This window comes from Salmo salar, chromosome ssa02 (genome assembly GCF_905237065.1).
Source record: "Salmo salar chromosome ssa02, Ssal_v3.1, whole genome shotgun sequence".
Classification (NCBI taxonomy): Eukaryota; Metazoa; Chordata; class Actinopteri; order Salmoniformes; family Salmonidae; genus Salmo; species Salmo salar.
Genome location: NC_059443.1, coordinates 32,323,001 through 32,341,100, shown reverse-complemented (window position 1 = coordinate 32,341,100; position 18,100 = coordinate 32,323,001). Strand labels below are relative to the sequence as shown.

The 18,100-nt window shown below is 43.0% G+C and overlaps 1 protein-coding gene across 1 annotated transcript; it reads left to right on the top strand.

The window, feature by feature from the left end:
- Positions 1–520: 520 nt before the first annotated feature.
- LOC106580174 (synaptotagmin-11) lies at positions 521–12,472 on the top strand. Its single transcript, XM_014160948.2, has 4 exons — positions 521–817; positions 5,457–6,370; positions 8,598–8,718; positions 8,844–12,472. The coding sequence occupies exons 1-4, from the start codon at positions 784–786 to the stop codon at positions 9,152–9,154; spliced, it is 1,380 nt and encodes a 459-aa protein (XP_014016423.1). The 5' UTR covers positions 521–783; the 3' UTR covers positions 9,155–12,472.
- The last annotated feature ends 5,628 nt before the right edge of the window (positions 12,473–18,100 follow it).

Below are 18,100 nucleotides of genomic sequence, written 5' to 3'. Positions count from 1 at the left end.
AGCTCCTAATGGTAATCATGTGAGGGTTAAAGATGAGAACATATCTATAATATTAAATTATTTGTTATGTATTCTCCTTGTAAATGATAATATTAGCAGCAGTCATTGTTTTTTACAGTATACTTTCAGCTGTCTGTAGTCAGCTTGTTTCGGTTTCTAGTAGATATCAATATGATTTATTATTGAGTTAGAATTGACCAAAATATACTATATTTGCATTAGTCTTGAACATAGCTTTATAATGGTTGTTTTAGTGGGGTTTTTTTTATGTCAAATGATGTGCTTTCCAAATGCTGTATGTATGTTATAACTATTCCAAAGTTTGCCAAGAATTAAACAGTTTTTATAAAAATCTGTATGGTGCTTAGACCTATTGTGTAACGTTGCCAAGCAGCTATTTGAATGAAAGTGTTTTACCCATCCACCAGTAATTGCTCATTTACATACATACACTGTATCATACAAGAAGAAAATGACATTCTGACGCCACCCGGGGGCGGGTCTAAACCCTCCTGCGAGTCCGTGAGTACCAGTCTCGAGCCCCACGCAGCATCCGAGATATAATAGCATCATTGAGTTTGGCGTATAGAGAGCGAATAGACCATATGAAAAGAGGAAGACAATCATTATTTATTAACCTGTGAGCTCATTTACTGGAATATTTGGTTGAAGTATCGTTACTCATTCTCTATGGATATAAAATAGGGACAAACCATCTTTATATTCTTTCATTTACCTTTTTTATCTGGACGGCCAGTAAAGCATCCTGCGTTAATTCTCAAAATGGCTGAGATTACAGAATTACGACCTGCATATGGTAAGTAGCAGACATTTTTCGGAATTATTTAGCATTTTGCTTATTGTGTCGTCAGATGTTAACGTTATATGATGTCTGGTATTTACATTACGCAAAATGTTAAAATAATGCCCATTCGTTTTAGAAATAAGGCCATATGAGAGTGAACACACCCAAATAGCATGATTAACTTTATTACTACCGCCAAAGATTGCCAAATTGTACATTTGACATTTATTCATTACCATGGCCTATGTTAATGTAAATAGCATCGAATGTAATTTGGAAATTGAACGAAACTGATTACACAGGCCTATTCAACAGAGATAGTAACATTACTAGGCACAGACGTCAATCAATTCAACGTCTATTCCACGTTGGTTCAATTTAATTTCATTGAAATGACGTGGAAACAACGTTGATTCAACCAGTGTGTGCCCAGTGGATGCCTATTATTACAGTATTTGCTATTATGAAATTATTTGTTTTCAATCAGTGAGTAATTTGGTCCAACAACATAATAATTGTAGGCCTATTCTATCAAAATGTATTGAGTACTGCGGCCCATTCGCAACATTGTCACTTCTCCCGGTGATCTTCAATGTGCGCGTACGATGGGGTGGATAGGATGACGTGATGTCTATTCCTGCATAAGCATCGCCAGCCCCCGTTCCTTTGTTTTTGTTAAAGCAAGGATCCCGGAACTAGGAGCTTGGCCAAATTGACATATTTTCATTGGATCAGACCTCGAGCTTTAAATTAAGATCCCTGAACAGTAGTTTAATGCCACATTGCCATAATAAGAAGTGTAGTGCTCTGAAGGCAAGGGATGTTGGTGACCAAAACAGTGCCAGATCCTCTCAGCAAGTGACATGAATAGGTGATGGAGAATGGGGAGGGTTATGGATATTATATCAGAAGAATAGGACAACCCAAGTGCAGTAACAAAACGGATTGTTCTAAACCCTAAAAACCAATAAAATATAAACCAATAAGCATATTAACACTGTCAGGAATGGGCCTGTAACTTATTGGAGTTGATTAATGTCCATGTGGAAGAGGAGGCTTTTGTTAATAAATGCATTGTCACATTTCTTGGTTGATTTAAGATTAAACCATCAAGAGCATCTAGACATTGAACTGCTTGAAGAACCTCATTACAACAAGCACTTGGCCTCATCTCAAACAGGCTCAAGATAAACAGTTGTGCAATCAAGGCTTGAGTGTTAGAGATGTGTTATTGCAAACATAATGTTGGCCCTGAGCCTGCTGGATGCAGCAGAACATTTCATGGCAGCAAAGAAACAAGAGAGTACTGGAGTTGGATATCTGCAATTCAGCCCAACATGCCCCAGAAACCCAGATTACAGCCAATGATCTAATCTGGGTCACTCATCAGGATTAAGACACATCTGGTCCACATCACAATCTGAGTTCTGCAAATCAACTGAATCTTATGCTCACAGGCAGTATACAATAAGACATGTTGCCAATGCAGACAGATTGTCTCTCAGTGCTCCATGGTCACTCAGCACTGTTTCCCAGGCTGGTGGATGATGGGGTTTATGCTGTACCAACCGGTGCCAGGCAGAAAGAAAGACAGGCAGTGGTCAGAAGTTGGATAATTTTGCATTCTTTAAACACCAGAAACAGCTTTTTCTTGCAATCTAGAGCCATAGTCATTATGACTAATTATATGTCAAAACTATGTCTATTTTTCTGCATAAATTATCTAAGCATATCTCTTTACCTGTTCAATTGTCATTTTAATTAAGGATGCACATTGATTCTTTAAGAACCGTTTTGCCTTAGAAGTTTAGTACAACTGCCACACTGGTATATTGTATCATAACCCAATAATTAAAGCAATTGTAATCAATTATGTATCAATTTATTGTCATTTGAGTTTTGAAAAGAACAATCAAAATGTCTGTCAATCTTTGCATGCATAGCTCTGTCTATGAATTTCACAGTGGTTACATTTCCCCAGCCCCATTACTCAGTTTATCAAACAAAGTGGAAGGGTCAGGCACTGGAAATGGCTAAAATCAAATCAAACGCTGTGTGTGTCACTCTACACTCTCTCCTGACGATACCTATCGTCCTGCCGAGGCATCTCTTTGCTCTTTGCACCTTGGAAGGAACCACTTACTAGGGGAGAATAGGTAGAGGGGTACACTTTGCCTGGTCCAGTCAGTGTGCCCCCTGCACAAAGTACCGCTGACATATCTTTTTATAAATAATTATGATCAAATTCATTTTAAAACATGACAAATCTTAGGGGGCACATGACTTTGTGTCCCCTATAGGCATGATGCCACTGACAGTAGCTGTGCATATTTATACAAAAGGATGTCTTGAACTCGGCATGTGTGTGCTGTTCATATTTGGAATGTCAAACTACCTTCACAGTAGTGTGGTCTGATCTGTAATCTATGGTTAGATATAATTTCATAATTCCTTGCAAATCAACCTGATTTCTTGATGAAGGATCTGAAATGGGTTATGCAGAAGGCTAACAGATGGAACCCACAGAAAAAAATATCTTTAAAGTTACCCACAGAAACAAAAACTGAACTGAGGAGATTGGCATTGTGTCTAATTAGTAAAAAAATGTAGGGTGTATTTTTGGTTCTGTTAATCGGCACACTCAATTTATGCTTTTACTTAACACATTTTGTGGACAATGCCTGGACCCACTGAAGCAGAAGATTTGAGAGCTCACTACTGCCATCCCCTGGGGTATGTTTCCAGGGCAACGGGCTCAGCTGGCATTAAGCTCCTTCCAAAATCTGACATCATCCTCCCGGTATCCCTACCCAGAATGCCAATGAACAACAACAGGAAGGAAGGGCACGGTATTTTTGTTGAAAGACAGACAGTTGAAGGGAGAGGAGAGACAGACAAAGACAGATGAAAATGGAGACGGGAGAGAGATAGAGAAAAACAGACGTAATATAAATATAGTTCAATAGCTGAGGTATAGAGGGTGAAAGATAGAGTGTGTGCATGCATGTGTGCCTCGTGCGTCACATATGTGCATGCTCATGCACATTCACTGTATAGACTGACAAGTTTACCAATTGGAGTATGGTGACATGCTCAGAAGGCCAGCGCAGCTAGGGAAATGAAGGGGGGGGTGGGGGGGGTGGGGGGGGGGTGAAGGGGGGAAGGCAACAATGCGTCTCTTTTCAGGGGCTTGGCCAAACAAAGGGCCCTCTCCCGGCCCTCCCGCCCCGCTGCAGCAGGCTCTGTCCACTGAGTCCCATTACAGCTGGGATCAGCACAGTCAGCCTTACCATGTGTGCACAGCACATAGTCACAGTCTCACATTAACCCCAGCAGCAAATGAGTGAGTGGGGGCTCACACACACATTCACACATAGATTCATGCGTACCTGCATGTGCACAGACACTTAGACCCTCACCCCTCGCACATACACAGACACACAGAGACAGGGTATGGGACTATACCTCCCAGACACATTGAGACAGACGATACACGCCCTAGTCTGGTGTAATGACCAGTCCTGGAACACGGTCTGTCTGCTAGATAAAGCACACCGTCACTGGGATCAATTAAGGGAGGCAAATGACTAATGACTTAAATAAAGAGGTGGACTGTGTGTGTGGATGTGTTAAACTATAGTAAATTAACACTAAAACATGTTTTATCAACTGGGGACATTTTGTTGGTCCCCACAAGGTCAAATTATATTTCTAGGGGGTTTAGGGTTAAGGTTAGAATTAGTGTTATGGTTAGAATTAGGTTTAGGGTTAGGAGCTAGGGTTAGTTTTAGGGTTAGGGTTAGGAGCTAGGGTTAAGGTTAGGTTTTTGTTTTAGGGTTAGGGTTAAGGTTAGGTTAAGGGTTCGGGTTAGGGAAAATAGGATTTTGAATGGGACTGAATTGTGTGTCCCCACAAGGTTAGTTGTACAAGTCTGTGTGTCTTTGTGTATGTGCGTGTGTGTATGTAGCCTGACCTGGCTGTGTGTGTTTCTACAGACTGCTCCTAGCCTGACTCTGGAGGGCTAGGAGCAGAGTCAGACAGACATAGTTGCATTTGCATGCAGTGCATGTATGTGTGTGTGTGTGTGTGTGTGTGTGTGTGTGTGTGTGTGTGTGTGTGTGTGTGTGTGTGTGTGTGTGTGTGTGTGTGTGTGTGTGTGTGTGTGTGTGTTTGTGTGGTGTGGGGGGGCTGACATTTTAGCAGCCTGGTGATACCTGGTTGAATGGCGTCCATATTGCTCATGTCTTTCCCACTCACACCTTGCCTTGTGCTCTGTGACACTGCAGTGAAGTCACTCCTGCTGTATGGCACAGTCACAGTATTGAGTCACAGTGGAGTCACTCACCCTGGGTGGTGTGGTCACACGACTTACATTATTTAACCTACCTGACAATAATGAGCCACTGGAGGGCAGTTACATGATTTCCTATTTGATGTTCAGTGCTGCATCACTTGGTGCAGCTGAAAGAGTTGAATTTCTTTAATCTGAGTCAGTTCCAGTTCATGGCTGAACTAAATGCAACCGACAGTTTGACTATCTACTTTATTTAGAGACTCCAGTATGAATATTTCCTACACCAGACATTGCAAACACATCCCAGTCTAGACTGTGCAAAGGTGTTAACTCATTCTATCTTCCCCTCTCTTTTAGACATGTCACCGGTGCTGGCTGGTTTTATCGGTGCAGCGGCGCTGGTGGTTGCCGTGGTGATCCTGGTTCTCCTGTGGTCCTTCTGCCAGCGTCGCAACCTCCGGGTGATGGGCCGCTACAAGCCCCATGGCAATCAGTACTGTGACTCGGCTGAATACCCGCCCTACAAGTTCATCCACATGCTGAAGGGCATCAGTATCTACCCAGAGTCCCTCAGCAGCAGCAAGAGGATAGTACGGGTGGCCAGGCGTGCTGGGTGGCAGGGGGAGAGAGACAGAGAGAGGGGTGGTGGCCGTGGGATGGTCCTGGTGGATGCTGAGAACAACATCCTGGATGCGCCTACCCATCTCCAGATGAGCCACCTGGTGCCCCCTGCTGGCCAGCCCAGAATGGAGCGGGCACTGCCCGTCAGGGCCGACTACTGCTGCCTGGATAGCTCAGCTACCAGTAGCGAGAACAGCAGCAAGACCGTTTCACCTTTCACCCCCGCATCCTCCGACCCAGAATCAGAGCCTGAAACCAGCCTGGGCTCCCTCAGCCTGGCTTTAGACTACAACTTCCCCAAGAAGGCCTTGGTGGTGACCATCGTTGGAGCCCATGGCCTGCCTGCAGTAGACGAACAGGGGAACAGCTCCGACCCCTACGTGAAGATGACCATCCTCCCTGAGAAGAAGCACCGGGTGAAGACCAGGGTCCTGAGGAAGACGCTGGAGCCGGTGTTTGACGAGACGTTCACGTTCTATGGCGTGGCCTACAGCTCGCTGCCCGAGCTCACACTGCACTTCCTGGTGCTCAGCTTCGACCGCTTTGCCCGAGATGATGTCATAGGGGAGGTGGTGGTCCCGCTGACAGAGTTGGAACCCAGCACGGGGCGGGTGCACATCACGCAGCAAATCAGCAAGAGGAACATGCAGGTGAGGAGGGGGGGGCGACCTAGACATGTTTAAAAGCATGAACAGACAATTCCGACATATCAATCATTCTTAAAAGTAGGGGCCCGGCTCACACATATACACACACACACATACACACATGGAATTGAGCGCAGTGCAGTACACAGAGGCGATTGTCTGACAGGAAGGTCAATGTGTCTCTATTGATTCGGTCCCCATTCAAGTCTTAACTGCAGCCAAACTGAGGAGACGAAAAAACACCTCCATGTAATCTCTCAATGCAGCCAGCCATCCATCAGGCTCCCTTCATCATCACAGCCACACGTGTGCATGTGAGTGTGTACCCAACTCGGACTCACCAAGAACTTGTTTTGTTTTTTGTTCCTACATGTACCTGTGGCACTAGTCCTCACTGTGTGGCCATTGTGTATAACCCATCTGCTGTTCGATATAAGAAGGGATTGATATGTTTTGTATGGATACAATGCAGGAGTTATTACTTCCTCATTGAAAGAAGACGTCTGATTGTAAAAACGGGTGGTGTTCCTCAGTACACATTGTGGAGGGCAAGGTATTGCAGTAGCATGGGGGAAGTCGATACACCATGCATGGGAATCGACCTCATACCTGACTAGGATACTAAGTTGCAGGTGTATTAAAACTACACTAGAATGAGAAGAGAACTTTGGCTCACTGAAGTGGCGTCAGGGCACATTTGTGTGGCTAAGCTTTCGGTCAAACAACCTTCATCAAAGCAATGTCATCTTCTTGCTTATTGAAATAATCCATCATAAGCATACAAATCACCAGGACACTCACCTAGGGATTTTTCTCAGCAAATCCTCATTTTATAATCATTAGATAAGAAAATGCCCTTTTAGTGATGGGTTGGAATAATATGAAATCAATTGCAAGTCAGTGAATATGAGAAAGTGCATGTGTGTGCTGGTCTGTAGCATCATACATCATGTCAACTTACTGTCTATTAACTATTAATATATACAATACCAATATCTGATTTATATGGATATAGAGTGTAAAGGCCAGGCATGACAGATTATTTTCACAGTTTATCTGATTCATTGTTTAATTTCCTTTCTCTTACTACGCAGAACACCTAGATTATACAAACCGCTATACTGTATATGTTGTGCTGTTTCTCACATAAACACTAAAAGAATCACACTAGTCTGTTTCCACATGCAGATATGTATGGTATATTTACAATCAGGGAAAAAAGTATTTGATCCCCTGCTGATTTTGTACGTTTGCCCACTGACAAAGAAATGATCAGTCTATCATTTTAATGGTAGGTTTATTTGAACAGTGAGAGACAGAATAACAACAAAAAAATCCGGAGAAACGCATTTCAAAAATGTTATAAATTGATTTATTCTGTTATTCTGTCTCTCACTGTTCAAATAAACCTACCATTAAAATGATAGACTGACCATTTCTTTGTCAGTGGGCAAACGTACCAAATCAGCAGGGGATTAAATACTTTTTCCCTCACTGTAAGCAATAAGGCCTGAGTGGGTGTGGTATATGGCCAATATACCACGGCTAAGGGCTGTTCTTAGGCAAGACACAATGTGCCTGGATGCAGCCCTTAGCCGAGGTATAATGGCCGTATACCACAAACCACAAATACCACAAACTTATTGCTATAATAAACTGGTTAACAACGAAATTAGAGCAGTAAAAATAAATGTTTTGTCATACAGCCAATCAGCATTCAGGGCTTGAACCACCCAGTTTATAATTGTGCATGTAGAACAAGGTTGGCAAATAGATAATCCCAAAGACTGCTGAGTTTTATTGTCTTGGCAGTTGGTGCCCAATTATTATTTTAATCTATGACTGTACGATTATGGCTGTTCGCTGCTCTGGCACCCCAATGGTGGAACAAGCTCCCTCACGACGCCAGGACAGCGGAGTCAATCACCACCTTCCGGAGACACCTGAAACCCCACCTCTTTAAGGAATACCTAGGATAGGATAAAGTAATCCTTCTAACCCCCCCCCCTTAAAAGATGTAGATGCACTATTGTAAAGTGGTTGTTCCACTGGATATCATAAGGTGAATGCACCATTTTGTAAGTCGCTCTGAATAAGAGCGTCTGCTAAATGACTTAAATGTAAATATGTAAATGTATTGTGTCTTAAAGGCTGAGTAGGTGGGTTTGATGATTGTTCCTTTTGAATGAATCAATAGTTAAATCCTCTATGTGTCTGTCTCTTCCTGCAGTGCGAGAGCCGTGGGGAGCTGTTGGTGTCTCTGTCCTACCAGCCTGTCTCCCACCGCCTCAGTGTGGTGGTGCTGAAGGCCAAACACCTGCCCAAGATGGACATCTCTGGCCTGTCCGGAAGTGAGTTCAACCACTGTGTATGTCAGTGTGTGCCTGTGTTCCTGTGGACAATTAAAAAATGCGGAGCTTGTGTAGATGTTCCCTTTACATATGACAATATTCCAAAATCTCCTTCTCTCCCTTAGACCCATATGTGAAGGTCAATGTGTTCTACGGACGCAAGCGCATCGCCAAGAAAAAGACGCACGTGAAGAAGTGCACGCTAAACCCCGTCTTCAACGAGTCCTTCATCTACGACGTGCCCCCCGAGCTGCTCCCTGAGATCTCCGTGGAGTTTGTGGTGGTCGACTTTGACCGTACCACTAAGAACGAGGTGGTGGGGCGTCTGCCCCTCGGCCTGCACAGCCCCTGTCCCTCTGGCGCCGCCCACTGGCGGGAGGTCTGCGAAAACCCCCGTCGGCAGATCTCAAAGTGGCACAACCTCAGTGAATACTAGCTCCTCACAACACCTAATGCATATAGTTCTACCTGTGTATAGGGGGAGGTGGAGGAGGGGAAGAGAGGGACTTCTTGCCGAGAGAGTGGCTTTTCCTCATGCCATACTTTCTCTTGTGAATAATACCAACAAAAAAATGGAACAACATTCCTGGTGGGACTTGTACAGTGGACTTTACAGTGGTTAAGGTTCAATTACAGGATCGAATCAAAGTAACAAACATGCATACAGATAAACATACACATATATAACCCACACCACTACAGAATTATAGAGACACTCAGTCTCCGCATTTGGTTAAGAGTAATGAAAATAAAAAAGTTGTTTGTTAACCAAAATCTGACCAGGATCACACATTGAAGGCTGTTATGAATTATTGTCTGGCCATGTTGTATGAAGTTTAGATGACGGGATACATGCAAATGCTTAAAAAAAAAGAATTGTCAGACTTCAAAATCCTCCCCTTGACATTATTGTACTTCATTTCATTGCATGTCTGAATTAAACAGAAATATCATCAAATCAAATGTAGTAAGGAAACAGAAGTATTGCTTATATTGATAGTGAGAATTTTTTTCTCTCTCTTAAAATGAGAAAATCTCATGCAACCGACTGTCTGTTGAGTTTCTCTGAAGGTAGCAACAAATAGGACAGCTAGAAATTTCTACCCCATGAAATGTTTTGGGGCCTAACTGTTGTCGTTTAGTGGCATTACCATATTTGATGACAAGCTCTGTATCTAACATGAAAACCATCAAGGTTTCAAACCAATTGATGCTTTGTTGTTAAGACAAATGTGATTTCACTGCAAATATATTTATTTTGGGTCCATTTTTAGAACTAATTCGGTCTGAAAATATGAACGTAATAAACAACCAAAACATTATTACATGGATACATGTGATCACAAGAAATATGACATCTTCTCATACTGTGGCATTAAAAAAAGCATTCACCACAGTATAAGCGAATATACTGAAATATCACTGCAGGAGGTTAGTCTTAGTACTGTAATAACCAGGTAATAACACATGCTAGTTAGCAGCTTGTAGTGCCAGAAGATGTTTTTTGAAAGTCACTGATATTATTGTGAAAAATGGTTTTGACATGAAGAGTTGTAAAGGGTCATGTTTTGCTGTGTGGTTTCCAAAAGGTTTATACAGTATGTTCCACTATTTTTGCCTTTGCTGACATACTCATCTTTTAGGACTCGATTCAATCCGAATCACCGAAGTTCTGCGCTATAGCGAGCTTGAAATGTAAACGTAATTTTTTATTGAGCTGACATATGCAGCGTTTACCGTGAATGCAGTCTTCGCGAACTTGGGAACATTGCCTTTACATTGCCTTTACATTTCAATAGCACTGAACTTGAGCGATACGGATTGAATCGAGCCCTTCGTGTGTTTTTGCCTCTTTCATTTGGCTAATTTCAAGAATATATTGTATAAAAGAACAGTACTTTATATCTTGAAGGCAACAATTTTCTATAGTGAATAGCCTCACAGGTTGAAGCTCCTGTATGTTGTTGGTGATACTCTGTGTGTGTGTGTGTGTGTGGAGACTGCAGAGCCCAGGTGCACTGTTTAGAACAATATAAGTGGTGATGGGGTTCAGAGCAGGACATGGCAGTGGGGTGGCTACTGCTAGCTTCTGGCTTGGCTAGGCTTTTGACCAGAAGGACGAGACACAGGTGGGCAAACCCCCACGCGTCCATTGTCACCAACCACTCCATCCTCTCTTCCTCCTCTTTTTCTCTCGCTCTCTCACTCTCTCTCAATCTCCTTCGCACTTTCTTTCTAGCTCTCTCTCTTTACAGTCCCTTATTTCCTCAATCTCCTTCGTTCTCCCCTGTCTCCTCTCTTTAACTCATCTTTGCACCTTCTTTCTTTGTCTTTTTATTTGGATCACTAATATCTCAAATTCTTTTTAATGCTTCATTCCTCATAATGAGAGAAGCCACAGTATTTGACAGATTAGTGAACCCATCATAACACCTATCACACTCTGTGAGGATTTGGCTGTATGACTGTGATGCTCTGTCATCATTGTACCCCGTAGGCCAGGGGTGTCAAACTCATTCTATGGAGGGCCTAGTGTCTGCAGGTTTGTCTTTTTTCTTTTCAATGAAGCCCTAGACAACAAGCTGTGGAGAGTTCCTTACTAATTAGTGACCATAATTCATCAATCAAGTACAAGGGAGGAGCAAAAACCTGCAGACACTCAGCCCTCTGTGGAATGAGTTTGACACCTGTGCTGTAGGCCTACTCAGTGGAGACATGGGGAGCTGTAAGTCTAGCTGCAATGGCTTTACATCACACTGTGTAACATTTACTGCAGTGCAGTCTGGCAAATTGACTGTACAAAACTCTGGGAGGACAGTAATCTCAGTGAAGCCAAGGTGAAAATACTTAAGACTACAGGTTTGTGTCTTGACAGGGCAAGGGGAAGGCATAAAATTGTGTTGCAATACATATAAGCTGCCTTGTTTGCTTATGGCAGCAAAGTCCTGTGATCAGAACCCCCACCATTTTGACTGTCTATAGCCCCGTTTATACCTGGCGCTAACATGGGTCCTTTGTCCTGATCTTGTCTACATTCTGATTGTGCCCACCTTTCCAGAAGTGTGTCTACACATGGTATTAAAATGAGTCTGTTATCCGTCCACTGTGTCTGCATTGTGACCAGAGTTCCTGGTCCCTTCCTTTATGCAAATAATTTCACAGCTATAATATTTGTATATGTATTTACTGTAAGACACATATTGATGTAATCAGCGAAAACTGATTTTAGAGACCGGAGTAATGATGATTTAAATGGTTTCTCTGTACAGATCTGTCTACACTTGTAAGATGTCCAGACACAATAAGATCACAATCAGATCACAATGTGTCTTTTGATTGTCAACACCTGTCTAAAAATGTGGGCACAATCAGAATGTGGACAAGATCAGGACAAAGGACGCAAGTTAGAACAAGGTATAAAAGGGGCTTACTTCACCTCGTCTCCCCACCTTTGACCTTCAGTGTAGTTCTTTCCTTTGTTGAAATACCCTTGTTAACCAATTTGGAATAAAATATGAAACGTAATGTAAACAAACTGTAATAATGACTGATCGTGGACTGGTACAAATTATTATTTCAAGGTATCTTCTGTCCAAATACATGGAGTTAAACTATGTAATGAAATACTTGCCAGTAATGCAATCAGTGTCTAAAACTTTAATTTCCCTATATGCTGAGTATATTACGCGGATGCTAACTTGTGTGTTTTTTTCATTAACAGTCATTCAACGTGCAAATAAAAAGTTATACTCCAGTGTTTGCAGCTAATTTTTTTAAAAACAGCTTACTTCACCAGAATCTTGACACACATGCATGGAGGCATGCGTGCACACGGGCTTGTAAGCATGTACACACACTCACACACTCCTCATAACTGAGCTACATTAAGCACAATATGCAACATGAAAATATTGAAAATATCATAACAATCAACACCCTCTTCTGGTGTAATCTAGTTCTAAGTCCTGTGACTGAAGTAACACTAGTCGTCTGTGTAATTGAAGAAGGGGTCACATACATAGATCAGTGGAATAAAAGTGTAGATCATTGGTCCGTAACGATTTTTCATTTGAACTCTTACGAACAACAACAAAAAACAAGCAACAATATTCATACAACTGTAATAGAGTAGCAACAAGGATAACTTCAATAATCATAGAAGTAGACATCAAGGTCAAATTTAACAACAAAAGAATCATGTAGAAACAAGATGTGAATTGTTATGTGGATTATAACTAATGGACATTTTTGTAGGGGTTATAACATTTTTCATTAGTGCAAATCAAGTCTGAAATTTTAAAGTGGAAATTACAAATTTAAGAAGTGTTACACCCTGATCTGTTTAACCTGTCCTTGTGCTTGTCTCCACCCCCCTCCAGGTGTCGCCCCATTATCCCCTGTGTATTTATACCTGTGTTTTCTGTCTGTCTGTTGCCAGTTCATCTTGTTTGTTCAAGCCTACCAGTGGTTTCTCTCAGCGTCTGGTTTTCCCTAGTCTCTCTTTTTCTCGTCCTCCTGGGTTTTGACTACTGCCTGTCTCTGAGCCTGCCTGCCGTCCTGTACCGTTGCTCCATCTCTGGATTACTGACCTCTGCTGACCTGAGCCTGCCTGCCGTCCTGTACCTTGACCTCTGCTGACCTGAGCCTGCCTGCCGTCCTGTACCTTGACCTCTGCTGACCTGAGCCTGCCTGCCGTCCTGTACCTTGACCTCTGCTGACCTGAGCCTGCCTGCCGTCCTGTACCTTGACCTCTGCTGACCTGAGCCTGCCTGCCTGCCGTCCTGTACCTTGGCCTCTGCTGACCTGAGCCTGCCTGCCGTCCTGTACCTTGACCTCTGCTGACCTGAGCCTGCCTGCCGTCCTGTACCTTGACCTCTGCTGACCTGAGCCTGCCTGCCGTCCTGTACCTTGACCTCTGCTGACCTGAGCCTGCCTGCCGTCCTGTACCTTGACCTCTGCTGACCTGAGCCTGCCTGCCGTCCTGTACCTTGGCCTCTGCTGACCTGAGCCTGCCTGCCGTCCTGTACCTTGACCTCTGCTGACCTGAGCCTGCCTGCCGTCCTGTACCTTGGCCTCTGCTCTGGATTATCAACCCCTACCTGCCTTGACCTGTCATTTGCCTGCCCCTGTTACAATAAATATTGTTACTTCACACAGTCTGCACTTGGGTCTTACCTTAATTCCTGATAAGAAGCCTTTTTAAAACTTGAATACACTGCTGTGCGGGAAAATGTTCCGTTACAACAGAGATTCGGTACCGGTAGGAGGCATGGGGTGGATCACCTGATTGGAGGAAAGATGGCAGAAGCAGATGCTGATGTGGATTGTGAATCTAATGGCAGTAGACTCAAGGAGAATTGGAATATTATCCCAAAAAATTGACATTATCTTGTAGGAGCATTGTTTGTTAATGAGGAGCAGCTGATCAGATTACCAATCTTGAAGAATCCATTTACGATATCCAAACTGGTGGAGAGAGTACTGGGTAAAGTTAAGGTTGTGAGGATCACGAGAGGCGGGCTTGTTTAGATTTTTTGTACTTCTGAGGATCAGAAGGAACGTGTGTTGCGTCTCACCCGATTTGAGAAGTTTGACGTGTCGTGTGTGTCTCGAGGGAAATCAATGTTGAAGAGATTAAAAATATTCCTGGAGTGATTGATGCACGTCAGATGAATTGTGTGGTGAAAAAGTGAAGAGTCTCTGTTCTTTTGTTTTTTGATATGGAGTCTCTTGCTACTCAAGAGCAGTTGGGGTATATCAACTACAGATTCAGAGCATTTATCCCAAGACCAATGATCACTGTAAAGCTTTTGGACATGTTTCAACTGTTTGTAGAAGGGAGAAGCCAATATGTCCAAGTTGTGGAAAAGATCATGTGTTTTAAAAGGGATAAAAATGTGACAAGTTGCAATTGTGGTTGGAATCATGAAGCCACGTATTTGGAATGCCCGACAAGGGTAAAAGAGAATGAGAATGAGGTGGCCAAAGTCAGGGCTGTCCAGAGCATTTCATATGCAGCGGATGTTAAAAGGGTTCGAATGGTGCTCCTGAAGAGTCCATAGTGGTGGATAGGCCTTCACTGCAGACTGTATGTGGACACCCCTTCAAATGAGTGGATTCGGCTATTTCAGCCACACCCGTTGCTGACAGGTGTATAAAATCGAACACACAGCCATTCAATTTCCATAGACAAACATTGGCAGGAGAATGGCCTTCCTGAAGAGCTCAGTGACTTTCAACGTGGCCACCTTTCCAACAAGTCAGTATGTCTCAGCTGCGAAGTGGTAGGCCTCACAAGCTCTCAGAATGGGACCACCAAGTGTTGGAGTGTGTTGCACTCACTACCAAGTTCCGAACTGCCTCTCGAAGCAACAGCACAAGAACTGTTCGTCGAGAGCTTCATGAAATGGATTTCCATGGCTGAGCAGCCATACCCAAGCCTAAGATCAGCATTCGTAATGCCAAGTTTCGGCTGGAGTGGTGTAAAGCTAGTTGCCATTGGACTCTGGAGCAGTGGTAATGCGTTTTCTGGAGTGATGAATCACGCTTCACCATCTGGCAGTCTGACGGAAAAATCTGGGTTCGACGGATGCCAAAAGAATACTACCTGCCCCAAGCATAGTGCCATCTGAAAAAGTTTGGTGGAGGAGGAATAATGGTCTGTGGCTGTTTTTATGGTTCGGTCCAGACCCCTTTGTTCCAGTGAAGGGAAATCTTAATGCTACAACATACAATGACATTCTAGACGATTCTGTGCTTCCATCTTTGTGGCAACAGTTTAGGGAAGGCCATTTCCCGTTTCAGCATGACAATGACCCCGTGCACAAAGTGAAGTCCATACAGAAATGATTTGTTGAGATTGGTGAGGAAGAACTTGACCCCTGACCTCAAGCCCATCGAACACCTTTGAGATGAAATGGAACGCCGACTGCGAGTCAGGCCTAATCGCCCAACATCAGTGCCTAATGCTCTTGTGACTGAATGGAAGCAGGTCCCCGCAGCAATGTTCCAACATCTAGTGGAAAGCCTTCCCAGAAGAGTGGAGGCTGTTATAGCAGTAAAGGGGCGACCAACTCCATATTAATGCCCATGACTTTGGAATGAGATGTTCGACGAGCAGGTGCCCACATATTTTTGGTCAGGTAGTGTAGCTATGGTGATTAATGGCACTGCCAAGATGGAGAGGAGGTCCAGGAAAATTGATTTCAGTGTGGATGAGAAAGGAGTGGTTCTTGGGACTGAAAGATTTCTCTGTGGAGGAGTTGCATGGAGTATTGTCACAAGCCGTACCACCCTCTCAGGCCCTAGAGCCTGAGAAGGGAGATATGGAGATTTGAAGGAAGGAAGAAGTGGTCTTTTTATTTCGTTTCTTTCAATGTACAATTATTTTTGGGGGGTGATTAAGTTAGTTTTCCATATCACGCATGGATTTTCTTTTAATCTTGTTTGAGTCCATACGGGAGTTGCAGCGATGGGACAGGACTGTAACTACCAATTGGGGAGAAAAAAAGGAGAAAAAAACTGTGGTTATATGTAGAAACCAGACAACAAAGTTTTTAAATTAAGCCTCTAAATTAATAAATCAACATACAGTATCCCCAAGCAACTAGGAGAGAATGAGCGGTCAGTTATGTACAACAGCGAACCAATCAGTTGGTAAAGCGCCGCCGTGACACAAATCCAACAAGCCCCCAGAGGAAAAGACAAGGAGCAACTAGCAGATGCAAACTAGAGTAATGAACAGTTAAAGGATATCCAGGAAAACATAGCTAAAATGATCTCAATGCTCACTTCACCAAAACAAACAAACTGCTACAATAAAAGTAGAGGCTATCGTGTCAGACATGCACAAACAAGGCGTGCGCAAGAGCAAACAACACAACAAAATGTTTCTTTTGGAAACAAAGTTTCAAACTTTAGAAGATTAATTGGACCAGCAAGATAACCAAAACAACATGAGAATATTGTCCTTACCGGAAGATGAGGATAAAGGAGACCTTTCCAGCTAAGTGGTCAAACTGATATCAGAGAAACTTGCATGGGTATATCACCAGACAATCTGGAAGGATGCCATAGGATCACTGTGAAACAGAAGCATGCTAAATAGGTTCCCTGTGGCTCAGTTGGTAGAGCATGGTGTTTGCAACGCCAGGGTTGTGGGTTTGATTCCCACGGGGGGCCAGTACAAAAAATAAATAAATAATAATACTTTAAAAAATTAAAATAAAATTAAAATATTAAACAAAAAAAATGCATGATATTAAATGTATGAAATGTATGCATTCACTACTGTAAGTCGCTCTGGATAAGAGCGTCTGCTAAATGACTCAAAAAATGTAAATGCCCTCTCATGGTAATCTTCAAACTGTTGAACTATCAGACCAAAATCAACATTCTGATGGCACAAGGGGGAAAGGAGATCAAAATCCACGGCCAATCCATTCAATTCACCCAGGACCTGTATGCTAGGCTGAGAATAAAACACAAGGAATACATTCCGATCAGACAATCATTGGAGGAAAAGGGGATCAAGTCTCAGCTCCGATTCCCAGCAGTGCTGTGGGTATGGAAGGAAACGCATAGGATGGAATTCACAAGCGCCGATGAAGCCCTAGTCAAACTGCAAGAAACCTTTCTAGTTGAAAAGAGGAGAGCCCCCCATACTGAAGAGAGGACGACGAGGGAAAAAGTGATAAACACACTAGGCTAAATACAGTGATGCCTGATACCAGTTAATCGTAAATTGAGACAATATTATTTCCCCCTCTCTCCAATACAATCTACTGTATACTCTACTTTCCCCAAGTAAATGTTATTTTCTATGAAGTAACAATAGAAGTAGACGATGCCAATGTGTCTCACAGTCTTATGTCAGAATTATACATTCATCCATGTTTCTCAAACGTCAAATTTTGAAGTGTTCAAGATTAAGTTCAGGCATTTTTCCGGTTAGGGTTAAGTTTAGGCATTAACTCTGAAATCTTAAAGTTAGGCATAAACTCTGAATGGGTAAGGTAAGGGTTAAGGTTTGGGATAGGCTTAAAACCAAAATAATTTTATATGCTGGATTCAAACTTGAAACCTTTGAAATCAAAGGCAGATACTTACACCCATCCACCATCCCCGTCGACAACACGCTAGCAAAACAGAAACCAACTTGAAGGTAACAGCGCTCACTGTTGCCCCTAGTGGCAAGTTTCCACGTCATCTCATGATGCCCTCAGACATGGATGGACGTCGAACACTGACTTGTATCACGGGTGACCTGGCTGGAAATATAGCACGTATGTCAATAACTCTTCTATGTGTCTCTGTGTGTGTGTGTGTGTGTGTGTGTGTGTGTGTGTGTGTGTGTGTGTGTGTGTGTGTGTGTGTGTGTGTG

Bases quoted from the DNA above. Each gene is read 5' to 3' on its own strand.
- LOC106580174 (XM_014160948.2), top strand. From the start codon at position 784: ATGGCTGAGATTACAGAATTACGACCTGCATATG. The intron at 818-5,456 runs GTAAGTAGCAGA...CCTCTCTTTTAG, and splicing joins AGAATTACGACCTGCATATG to ACATGTCACCGGTGCTGGCT. The intron at 8,719-8,843 runs GTGAGTTCAACC...TCTCTCCCTTAG, and splicing joins CATCTCTGGCCTGTCCGGAA to ACCCATATGTGAAGGTCAAT.